This window comes from Sphaerodactylus townsendi, linkage group LG06, assembly GCF_021028975.2.
Source record: "Sphaerodactylus townsendi isolate TG3544 linkage group LG06, MPM_Stown_v2.3, whole genome shotgun sequence".
NCBI lineage: Eukaryota > Metazoa > Chordata > Lepidosauria > Squamata > Sphaerodactylidae > Sphaerodactylus > Sphaerodactylus townsendi.
The window spans coordinates 97,044,499-97,056,839 of record NC_059430.1 but is presented as its reverse complement, the minus strand read 5'-3'; the positions used below and the strand labels follow the sequence as shown (position 1 = coordinate 97,056,839).

The window sequence follows — 12,341 nt, the reverse complement described above, 5'->3', positions numbered from 1 at the left end:
CCTGGACGCGCCCCCGCAGAGAAGCACTTTCGCACGCGCACACACGCCTCCTCCTCCAGCCGAATTTTGCCCACAACCAGGTCCAGATGTGTCTCCGGAGGCATGAAACTGAAAGGGCTCCTTCCCCACTGTGGTCCGCCTCCCCCGCCCCCCACCCTCAGGCGCCCAGTTGGACCCGGGATATGCCCCCTGTCTGCCCAGCACCCCGTGCCCCTCTCATTGTTCCCGTCCGGCTGTCCCCTCTCAGTCCTTGGTGGAGGCAGCGGTGGCAGGGCAGCAAAAGTCACTGCTGGGGCCGCTGGAGGGTCACCTATTAAAGGTGCTGGGAGGCAGCGGCGGCTGCGGACATGGGAGGAGGTGGGAGTGGAGGGAGAAGGGTCGCCATGGCCGGGGCGAGCTCACTGGCTCCCATAGGGAAAGCGAAGCCCAGGCGAGATGCAGGGCAGGGAAGGAGAGGAGAGGCATGTTGGTCAGAGGAGCAGGAAGTAGCCACTGCTGCTGCTGCTGGGCTATCTCCCTTCTTCGCCCAACCCCGGCTGGGGAGAGCACGCCCACAGCTGGAGGCCGAGGGGCAGTCCTCCTCCCGGGCTTGGTCTGTGCGGTGCACACATGGTGCACTGAGGTTGAGCCACGCCCCTCCTCCTTCCCGGACGTGTGGAGGGTTTTTTTGGTGCCCCCTACATGACCAGGCAGGGTTATAGACACAAGATTTGAACAGTATGACATCTTTTGCTTTTTGCAGTTCTGGTTTTTAAAAATTAAGAGGAAAAATTATTTGGTAATCTTCCATAGAGAAGAATTGGTTTTGAGAAAATATCTTAGAATAAATTTGCCAAATTAGCAGGCTCAATATCTGAGCTGCAAGATAGTTCACGCATTTGAATCCCTCCCTCCACCAGAAAACGCCCAAACAAAGCACATGAAAGAAAAAGGCCACAACTATCTTCTCCACATCTTTTTTTTACTATCTGACTAGAGCTGTCAATTCAGGGCTGGGAAATTCTTGGGAGATTTGGAGTGGATCCTGGGGAGGATCATCAGTGGGTTATAATGTCATAAAGTCATCCTCCAAAGTAGTCATTTCCTCTAGGGGAGCTGCTCTCTGTAGTCTAGACATGTATTTCCAGGAGATCTCCACACCCTACTTAGAGGTTGGCAACCCTAGTCCCAACTGTTCAGGGACCGGAAACATTAAAACTACCCCACAACGCCAATCGATTGGGGTGGTGGTGGTGGTGAGGGACTGACATGGGAAGAATGGAGTGAAATCCCTGACTGCAAGAGGCAGGAAGTGGACACATTTCTTTTCAAACTTTCAGCCCAAAGAAGAGACAACCACAGTCATTTGTTATCTTTATTGCCCATAAAAGGTTGTTCAGATGTATAATACTGTCGTAATGACACCCAGTGCGACGTGTCCCAGCCATCACACACGCAGACACACACACACACACGCAGAAACAGCAGCACCCAATAAAAGCACAATGTGTTGGACAACGACAGTCGAGTGGCTTATGGTACACACAGACACACGAAACTCCGGGTATCCTGGCTGAGGCCAAACACCGAGAGTTTACATCACAGCTCCAGACTTGCCTAATTTTGCACTGGCTGTAACAGACACACACGCACAGACCCCAGCCCGATGCCGAGATCCTGTCTCCCCCCCAGCTATGACCCAGCCCGCATGTGAAACGAAACAAAAAAGGAGTCTCCTGCGAACACACGTGTGGGAGGGAGGGCAGCGAGATCCTGCCAGTGATGCTGCTGACGTCATCTGTGTTAACACTGATCTTTATGTACATTATTCACATCCTTTTGTACCCAGCTAGTTAAATAACTATGTGATTATATTGTCTTGTGGGATGAAGTATGAGTAGGGATCAGTCTGATAAGGTGCATATTAAAAACAAGAGAAACAAGAAAAGAACTAGAGAGAGAGAAAGAGAGAGGAACAGGGAGTCTGTGGGGATGGGCCGTCCTAGTCAGCCTGGCTCCCCGCGTCTTGTCGATCCTCATGTGTGGAGGGGCATCTCGCTGATCTTCTGGTTGGATCAAAGCCTGCAGTTGGCACATGGTTGCACCCGTCCTTTGGGGGTAAGGGAGGGGGGCATCGTTGCTTACAGAACCTCTGGAAAAGGAAAAGAGATCTTTTAAAAAATATCAATGAAGGGATGCAGATAGGATGAGTCTAGACTGTGAAGGCTAAGGAGCGTGAATGGAATTCTGCAGGGCATCAATCTAATAAATGAAATGAAATGAAACGCCATGACTGATTTCAAGAGTTAGCCTTAAAAAAAAAAAGACAATCCAGAACTATTTTTCTCTTAGGAACATTCTCACTTATGTGACGATCCCTATTCTTCAAGATCTGTTGGGAAGGTTTTGCCTCTGCTTCCATCAGTGCCTGTTAGTAAAAATCACACAGGGCTCAGGGCAGGCTCTGCTTGGTGGTGGCACCATGAGCTTTAGAATCAACAACATCTTAAAAGAGGCACATCTGGCCCCCTCACAGGAAGAACTCAAGTTAAGGTGGTTGTTTTTTCCAAATTGCCTACTTGTTGCATTTTGAAATAGAACTGCTAAACTGGCAACTGGTTTTACCTTCTATTTATATTGTTCCTCTATTGTCCGTCTGGTAAATGGTTGCAGAGAAATTGCCTTGGGTGCCTTTTGAGGCAGACAGGCAATCGATTCAGGCCTGCAGAAGGTAGTTGCTAACATACTGTTGTGCCATTTCTCTGATTTTGTTCTCCAGTTCTCATCGATTGTTGCACGTATGATACCACTTATATGTATTATACCATTTATGCAATTTTTAGTGTGGTTGGTGGAAAATGTGGTCAAGCCACAGACAACTTATGACAACCCCGTAGGGTTTCCAAGGCAAGAGATGAACAGAGGTAATTTGCCATTGCCTGGCTCTGTGGTGGTCTCCAAGTACTAACCAGGGCTGACCCTGGTTTGCGTCCTGGGTGCAACAAGATTGGGCTAGACTGGGCCACCCAAGTCAGGCCAGCTTCTAGTATACTGGTCTCTAATTTGAAACGTGCGGCTTATGGAGGTCTGGTACTGCTCTGATTGCATGGCTTTAACCTTATAGTCTGCCTCAAGTCTCACTGAGAAAGGCAGATAAGAATATAAGACAGTGATTCTCAAACTGTGGGTCGGGACCCCTTTGGGGGTCGAACAACCCTTTCACAGGGGTCGCCTAAGACTCTCTGCATCAGTGTTCTCCATCTGTAAAATGGATAAATGTTAGGGTTGGGGGTCACCACAACATGAGGAACTGTATTAAAGGGTTGCGGCATTAGGAAGGTTGAGAACCACTGATATAAGAAGAGCCCTGGTGGATCAGACCACCAGGTCGGCATCCTGTGTCACACAGTGGCCAACTAGCTGCCCTGAAGGATGAACAAATATGGCACAGAGGCTATGTTTGCCTCCAGGCGCTGGTATTCAGAGATTTATTGCCTCTGGATATGGAAAATCCATGTCACCATGGCTGGTAGCCATTGATGGGACCTCCCCTCCATGAATCTAACATCATTTTAAAGCTTCTGTGCTAATAGCCGTCACTGAACACTGGTTGTGAATTCCAAAATTAAATTACTTGTTGAGCTAAGAAGTTCTTTGTTTCATCCATTCTAAACTGACTTCCCACCAACTTCACCGAATGACTACTCCGAGTTCTAGTATTCCAAAAGAGGGAGAGAGAAAAAATCTCTATCCACTTTCTCCACCCTATGTACAATTTTACAAGCCTCTATCACCCATCCCCTTAGCGATCTTTTTTTCTAGACGGAAAATGATAAAACTAAGTAAATAAATAAAATAAGCAAAGGGAGCTTGAACTCGGAGCACAAATTCTTGTACTACTGGAACTCCAGATCAGAGGGAACTGCATGTGTTCAAGCTAGAATACTGGAACTATAGAACAGCATCCTCCTTAGTGTGGGAACTAGTCCCAGCGCTTACTACACAGCTCCGTGGTCAGAAGGGAGGAGACTGCAGCTCAGCAGCCAAATTCATACTTTGTGTTCAGGTCTTGGGATGGACCGGAGACAGCCCCTTACCTGTGACTTGTGGGGCCTTGGCGAGGAAGGGCTCCTTGTTGGCAAAAGGCAGAATGGCCTCTCCAGCTATGCCCAGCCCGGGGCTTGCGGAATGCTCCCGGCTGCCGGGCTCCTTGGCGGAAGAAAATCCGTTCTCGTGCTTGCTGCTCTGCAGGCCATTCACCAGGGAGAGAGCAGGGGTCATGGGGGGGCTGCAGGGGAGAAGTGGGAAAAGGGTCATGTGGTCACATCACTCACGGATGATTGCTCTGAATTCCAGACTTTTCGGGCCTGTATCTAAGGAAGGAGAAGGCAAGGCTGTGTGAGCCACTGCGTGGCAATTGAACACTCTTCGCCAGTGATGGCAGGTATCATAAATCTGCCACAATTGCACAGAGGATAGAGTAAAGGCAATGCAAGGTTCTCCAGACCACTCAAAATCTCCATGCATACATACACACAGACTTGCAGGACTGTCTGCAACCACAGGGACTGGTAACTTGCTTTTTTGAGGAGAAAGGTAGGGGGAGACTTAAGTCTGTGCCCGACCTGAAATTACATGCTTGTGTAAAACCCCACAAAGTCCTGGAGAAAAGGCATAGCAAGACCCCACTGATTCCCTTCTGTTCTTTCCTTCATGAACGACAGAAAAGCAATCTCTGATTTTTGCCATTAACAATTCACTGAATGGACTTGCAAATGTTTAACGTTGCTTGGGATTGCCCTATTGACAATACCTATTGTCACTTTCTCAGTCTTTACAGAGAATATAGGCTCTATCCATCAGAAATTAGGCTTGGGTCTTGGGATGCGTAGGAGAAAGGTGGGTAGATCAATTATTTTAAATAAATGTTAAATTAAAAACTCATTTTCCCCACTTCATACATTTTGAAAAATTACTAGATGACTCCTGTACTGCAGCCTCTGTGAACAGTCATGATTTCTCAACAAAGGGACTTAGCGTGCTCTCATCTCTGAAGCCTGCCCCGCCCCGCCCCCTGTCCATCATCTCTGGGCAGATGTTTCAGCTACAGTAACAGTGTGGCTGCCGTTCCCCCCCCCCCCCCCCAGAATATCATCAAAGATCACAGAAACACGAGAATACCAACTCTAACACATGTCAAGAAATGACTGTTGGAAAGATGTTTTAGGCCAAAGGCCTTCCACTTACTCCCTCCCCCTTTTCAGGAGAAGCTCTGGGTTAATCGTTTTCTGTCCCAAGGAGACAAAATGAACTGGCTAACACAAGGGAGCTGATTCTTGAAAAAGGGTTGAGACTTAAAGCAAGCTGAGCTACAGTATTTGTTGGGGGTCCTCTTGACCCTCCAACAGGGTTTTGTGCCACCCTGCTCTACTTATACCAGAACAAGGGTGTAGGATCCCTGGGGGAAGAGTACCAATATGGATCCCCTCCACATTCTAGCTTCTGAGGGTTTTGCTGCATGATCTTCTACCCCACACAATTTGTGCATTTCTGCATTATGTGAGTGGCATGGGAGTGGGCCCTGACAAAGGGCAGCCAGAGGCGTAGCTGGGCCAAACTGCGCCCGGTGTGCATTCCACATTTTCTGCCCCCCCCTTCCCCCACTTACCTTAGTTCCTTTTTCAGAACTTTTTCAGGCTTCAAAAGGCCTTGTCCTCAGTAAAAAAAAGTCCTGATGGGAACTATACTCCCCAGGAGACCTTGTGAGCCCCAAGGTCTCCTGGGAACTGTAGTTCCTCAGGCCGTTTTTCCTGAGAACAAGGCCTTTTGAAGCCTGAAAAAGTTCTGAAAAAGGAACTAAAGTAAGTGGATGCTGAGGAGCCATTATAAAGGCCAGGTGCCACGGGGGAAGGGGAGGGTCCTGGGGCTGATATTTTTCACTCTGCGTGCTGCATACCGGTGCAATAACTGCCCCCCCCCCCCCGTCCCCTTGTGGCTTCGCCACTGGGGCAGCCAAGTTGCTTCCATACTATTTGTATCACAGACAAATCCGATTTGGAGTCGGTTGCCTCCCCCAGACATGGTACCTGTGCTGTGTTTCTTCAGGAGGGGGCAATTTGCGAGCAGCTGGGCTTGAGGCCTGCATCTCGGGCAGCTCTTCTTCCTTGGGAAGGCTTTCAGGCCGCTTTTCACCATCTGGAAACACAGAAAAGAGGTCTGCTGGGTGTTTCTCAGAAACACACAGCCTTTCAGCTGTCTAGGTTAAGGTCAGGTCAGACCAAACTAATTCATTTAGGTCATTTGTCTCCTATGACCAGAAGTCAGATTTTCGTACCATTCTGGACCTACTTCTGCCACTTTTTGCTCCTGCCCTAACCGTGTAATATGGCGCAATCAGCATGCCTACCACTTCAACAGGCTACACAGGTAAGACAATAGACAATCGATCCCTGCCCTGAGGCACTTACCCTAAGTTTCAACATGGGGCGGGCAAGGAAAGGAAAAGTGCATGGAGTTGAAAAGGAGCAACTACAGATTTTGGTTCCTGTTCACTTTGAGAATTAAGTCGGTTAAGGACTAACCAGGTTAAGGGAGAGGTCATGGCTCAGCAGAAGAGTATTTGTATTGTGTGCCAAAATTCCCTGGTTCACAGGGCCCAGTAGAAGATGATGTGGAAAAGACTTCCACCTGGGAGCCAAGACAGCCAGTCAGAGCAGACAAGACTGGCCTTAGCTCTGACTCTGAATAAGACAGTTTCAGTTGTAAGCCAAATATCATTGAAAGAAGTAAATCTGACGGAGGAGACAGGTGGCTGTTGCTTCTTCCATCTGGGATAATGACCCAAGCCTGATGGGTCCTATATAACCCTATAGAAGTGGGTTAATTCCAAAATTAGTGTGCAGAAGAACCACAATAATCCTCCCAAGTCTGGGGCAGTATCCAAGCAGGAGATAGCCCGTTTGCCGAATTCCTAAAGGCCACAGAACACTGCAATCCCAAAGCAACAAGCAGCAGAAAAGCTGACAGAGAAAAGTGGAAGGGGTACTGCAGCGACTGGGGTGCAGGCGGAAAGAGCTCGGTTTTGGGTTGTTGTTTTTTTAAGGCAGGGCTGCTGTGTTCTGGGGTTAGCATCCACTGAAGCCAGAATTGGGGTGGGGGCAAAATTGGGAGAGGTTGTGATGGGGTGGACTGTCGGCAAAGCTGTTGACTGACCAGTATTTGGCCTTCAGCGCCGTAACCTGGGTTTTATTCCTCCTCGAGATGTAGGTACAGCATTTGGTTTTTCACTGGCGTTTGAATTGCCACTTAGCCAGAAAATCTCATGGGGGATGTTGGACCGTGAGGGCTTTTTTCAAGATTACGGGATCATCTTTCCACTAGCAAGACAATCGAGGCTTCTTGCTGATGAACTCCTTGCACAATTCAGAGTTGCTAGCTTTACTCCTGCAAGCAGCTTGCTCCAAACTTGAGTCTTATTGGTATTCTGGAAGGTTTGCAGAGGCTGCTAGGAACCATCCAGAGGAAAGTAGGGCAGCAACTTGCACTGAAAGTGAGAACTCAGATTTGAGATGCCGGGTCTGCGTGATCACTGTGACCCGCATCCTTTCAGTTGTTTCCAGAAGCCGCTTGTTCGTCCCTTTTTTAAAGGCAGGTCTGTGCAACTAGCTTGGGGCAGAGTGAGCTGGGGGGAAGAATTAGGACTAATAAAAGGAAACACTTCTTCACGCAACGTGTCATTGGTGTTTGGAATATGCTGCCACAGGATGTGGTGATGGCCACTAAAGTGGATAGCTTTAAAAGGGGCTTGGACAGATTGATGGAGGAGAAGTCGATCTCTGGCTACCAGTCTTGATCCTCCTTGATCTGAAATTGCAAATGCCTTAGCAAGTCAGGTGCTTGGGAGCAGCAGCAGCAGCAGAAGGCCATTGCTTTCACATCCTGCATGTGAGCTCCCAAAGGCACCTGGTGGGCCACTGTGAGTAGCAGGGTGCTGGACTAGATGGACTCTGGTCTGATCCAGTAGACTTGTTCTTATGTTCTTAAGGGGGTGGGTGGTCCTCCTGGCTTAGCTCCTAGACTTTCTTCCTTGGAAGAAGGGATGGGATGGTGTACCTCCCAACAATGCTGTTCCAGCCTCACCTAAGGCAGCTAAACTATTCAAAGAGGCAGGGAGAAGAGGGGGAACAATTCAAATTGAATTTCCAAACTTAAGACACCTTGAGTACTGTACAATCAAAGTATAGCAATATACATTTAATTAAAATGTAATCGCTCAAATGTTTAAAAATACAGGGGGACAGAATAAGTAAGGGAAGCCCACTGAGATAGAACACAGGAGGTAAACCAATGCAAGCAGCAGGGGAGCCCACGAGGAAAAAGCGATAGATCGTTACCCCCTGTAAGATTACTTCCCCTGGTCCTGCCTAGGCAAGGCGCTGTCAAGAATTTTCCCTCCAAAATTATAATTGTCACTTTCAGGGCTCACTGAGCATCTACCAACAGTTTTTTATACTGATGAGGTAGCATTATCATGGTGATTTTACTTAATGTCTTTCACTTTTTGTTCTCCCATATTTATAACAGCCTCTGAGCCGGAAGCAGGGGGTAGGCAAAATGGTGGCTAGGCTCAGAGGTTATCAGTGGGGCACTTCCCTGTGTGTCAGTGAAAAACCGCGGGGAGACCCCACTGTGGAGCAAACTGCCTCAGGGTGAGTACTGCATGCATAAAGGGCCTGTGAGTCTGACCCAAGGTCATGCAGCAAACTTCCACAGCAAAGGGGAGCTTCCCAGATCCTAGCCTGACAGTTTAGCCACTATAGCACTATGGCTTCTTCTGTGAAAGAGGGACCTGAATTTCCCAGTCAGTAATGGGTTTTGTTTCAAAGGTTATTATAATGACAAAAGTTACAAAAAGTGACCAGGTGTGGCAGGGGCAACTCTTACCTATACTCAGTTCGGACTCTTGTTTCCCTTCCTTTCCATTCACCAATTTCTTGTCCTCTTTTTTCTGCAAAAAACCCACAAGTCATTCATATACACATGGCAACCAACCTCAGACTATGGAGGGAACAGGTTTGGAACTAGCACATCAGAGAGTTTAGGCACAGCCTAGCCTGTGGTTGAGAAGGAGGAGAGACCCTTGCCTCCTGCGCTGGAGGGCTGCCAAGATCTCCCAGGCACAGCCATACTTTGAGGCAAGACAACCCTTTTAGCTAAAAATTGAATTTTGAGAGACAATACAATTAACAGTGTGGGTGACTGGCAAATCTGACCGCAGTGCACAACCCACCAGGAAGTACACCCTAGTGAAACGCAAGGGAGCTAAGCACAAACACTAGGAATGTTTGTGCCCTGCAATAATTGGTGGAGAGGAGTACCAAAATGTCTTCTGCAGTGTCGAAACAGATGACTTCTGCGCAAGCCAGGTGAAATTTCCCACCACATGCTGTGCTAGAGGAAGAAGATGGTATTGAATCGCTCACCTTGGCATCAGGTCCGTCTGCTTTTCGCGTCCTCTTCATGATCTCCTCCAGTCGCTGCATGAAGAAAGAAAACTGCCATGTCTAACAGGCACACTGCATCCAATTGTGACCAGTTCAAGGAACCCAGGCCTATCAAGCCCCAACCTGTGGACTATGTTATCATTATCAAGTTATTCTTGCCAGATGAAGTTTAGCATCACAGGAGCTGCTTTTCAGAAAATCATTCTATAGAAATCATTGTCCCTGTTCTGTTTTTCTCTCTTTCTGTTTCTACTTAAACTGGATTATTAATTGCTCCCTCTTCACAGGTAATCATGGGGATTTTGTTCAGGGAAGATGGGGGAAGGAAGAGAGGTTGAGGATATCTATACTCTATTTCACATAAAGATGTTAGTAGATTGTATTTTCCTCTGCCACAGAACTCAACGTGCCGGACCTTCTTTGTTGTAGAATGCTCAGCTTGGGTCCTAGTGCCTACCTAGGCACTACCCCGGCCCCAATGTTACGTTCTTATGTAAAATACATTTTGGCATAAATGCTCTTGTATCAAAGGCAGCACATAAAAATGAAATGATAATTCTCATATTCATTAGGGGCTATATTCTAACGTGGAAGACAATTTTCTCGATGGCTGCAACTCACCAAACTAACATCTTTTAGGTGAAACAGATTAAAACAGATCACCCAGGACTTCCTCAGACTACATTTCCCAGCATGCTCTAGGGAAGCTAGGATAATCAGAACTCATATAAACCCAATATAAGTGGGTAGTAGAGTTATACCAGATGTCTGCCTAACAACTAGTGGAAGCTTTGGAGATGCAGATATGTGGGGGCCACATCACCTTCTACGCCATGATATGAGATACTCCTGTGAATAGCTGGAAACTCTTTGGTAAAATCACAGAATTTCCAGTGGTGCCTAGAGCTACCCAATATTACTTTTCTCCACAAGCATCATCAAAGTTGGGCTTTTCTACACTTAATTGGTTGTCTTTCCTCTGCTTTGTCTATCCATCCAATAAAAACTCTTCCTGGACTTTTCTGGTTTAACTGCCAACTCCCGATTCCTCGTATATCAGAGGGACCCAACCTGCTTACCTTCTTCCGCTCAAGCCTTTCTTGCTCTTCCCGTTGAAAATGTTTCTCGCGTTCTACTCGCTGACGCTCTGCCTCCTCCCGTGCTCGGGCTTCGGCTTCCTCTCTCTGCAATCAACAGGTAGAGAGAGTAATAGCACCGCTGCAATCAAGGTGCGCACCCAGCCCCAGAAGAGCTAGCCAAGAAGCTACATGAAAGGTGGCAAGGTGACACCTTCCAATATTTCAGCCCTGAACTCATCCAGAGGGGGAAACCAATCAGTATTTGTCCAGTTCCAGCCCCTTCCTCAATTATCTAAATAGGGTACTAGATGACGGAGGGACACACACTCTTCCATGCTGCTATCCTTGGTCTTCAGATTCTGAACCTTAGAATTCCTATTACCTGTGACAGAAAGCCTGCCCCTGCTAAGCAAAACCATACAAAAGCCCTCATAAACAAAGCCTTTGCTAGAAGCATACCAGCTAGAAGCATACCAAAAGATAACTCCAGAGGGACAGCCTAGTTAAATCTGTTGCAGCAAATTTGAACAGGAATCCTGTGGGACCATAAGACTTTATCCTAGCAAAACCTTTTGTATGAAGCCTGATTCGTGAAAGCATATGTTGGAATACATTTTAAATCTTTTAAGAGTCACTTGCCTCTTGTTTTACTCTATCGACAGATCTCAGTCTGGAATAAAAAGACACACACACCCTCCCCAACGCTTTGGATCACCATCCTCACAACCATATACTTCCATGATGAACTAGTTAGAGTGCCACAGAGATCCTGGTTCAAATTCCAGTTCTACTATAGAAGATTGCTGGGTGCCTAACCCATCTTGCAGGGGTGTCATGAGTATAAAATGCAGAAGGGGAGAACGTTATACCGTATATACTCATGTATAAGTCGAGTTTTTCAGCACATTTTTTGTGCTGAAAAAGCCTCCCTCGACTTATACACGAGTCATCTGTATTTTAAAAAATATTTTAGGGTTTTTACTTTGTTGGCCGCCAGGGGGCGCAGTTTCTAGGCTAGCGACATCAAAATTTCAGAGTATCATCAGGTGACACTCCTGATGATACCAGCCAAATTTGGTAAAGTTTGGTTCAAGGGGTCTGAAGTTATGGACCCCCAAAGAGGGTGCCCCTATCCCCCATTGTTTCCAATGGGAGCTAATAGTAGATGGGGCTACATTTTGAGAGTCCATAGCTTTGGACCACTTGAACCAAACTTCACAAAACCTGAATGGTGTCATCATGATAATCTCTTGCTGATACCAGCCAGGTTTGGTGATGTTTGGTTTAGGGGGTCCAAAGTTAAGGACCCCCAAAGAGGGTGCTCCCATCCCCCATTGTTTCCAATGGGAGCAAATAGTAGATGGGGCTACATTTTGAGGGTCCATAACTTTGGACCACTTGAACTAAACTTCACCAAACTTGGGTGGTATCATCAGGAGGGTCTCCTAAAGATACTCTGAAATGTTGGTACTGCTAACATAAACATTCCTCCCCTGACCAGAAATCCAGTTTTGAAGGATTTTAACTCTTGTGTTTTAGCTTGGTTGCTGATTGAGCTAAGGTTTTTGTACTTTTACAGTTATTGCTGAGACCATATTGTTTTTGTTGACTCCCTTTTCCACTTACAGAGCTAGTTTACTGTTTTTCTTTGAAATAAATATTCAAAAACATTTAACCTACTGATGCCTCAATTAATGTAATTTTATTGGTATCTATTTTTATTTTTGAAATTTACCAGTAGCTGCTGCATTTCCCACCCTCAACTTATACACGAGTCAGT

The 12,341-nt window shown here is 46.9% G+C and overlaps 1 protein-coding gene across 2 annotated transcripts in view; it reads right to left on the bottom strand.

The window, feature by feature from the left end:
- Window positions 1–1,340: 1,340 nt before the first annotated feature.
- The window catches only part of MAP7D1 (MAP7 domain containing 1), a 73,624-nt gene continuing 62,623 nt past the window's right edge, over window positions 1,341–12,341 (bottom strand). For both annotated transcript variants that reach the window (XM_048500960.1, XM_048500961.1), the window contains 6 exons: window positions 10,562–10,666; window positions 9,462–9,515; window positions 8,923–8,986; window positions 6,066–6,174; window positions 4,077–4,267; window positions 1,341–2,131 (listed from right to left, as the gene is read on the bottom strand). In XM_048500960.1, coding sequence (XP_048356917.1) covers window positions 2,121–2,131; window positions 4,077–4,267; window positions 6,066–6,174; window positions 8,923–8,986; window positions 9,462–9,515; window positions 10,562–10,666 — 534 coding nt within the window. In that variant the 3' untranslated portion in view covers window positions 1,341–2,120. The remainder of the gene's footprint in view (window positions 2,132–4,076; window positions 4,268–6,065; window positions 6,175–8,922; window positions 8,987–9,461; window positions 9,516–10,561; window positions 10,667–12,341) is intronic.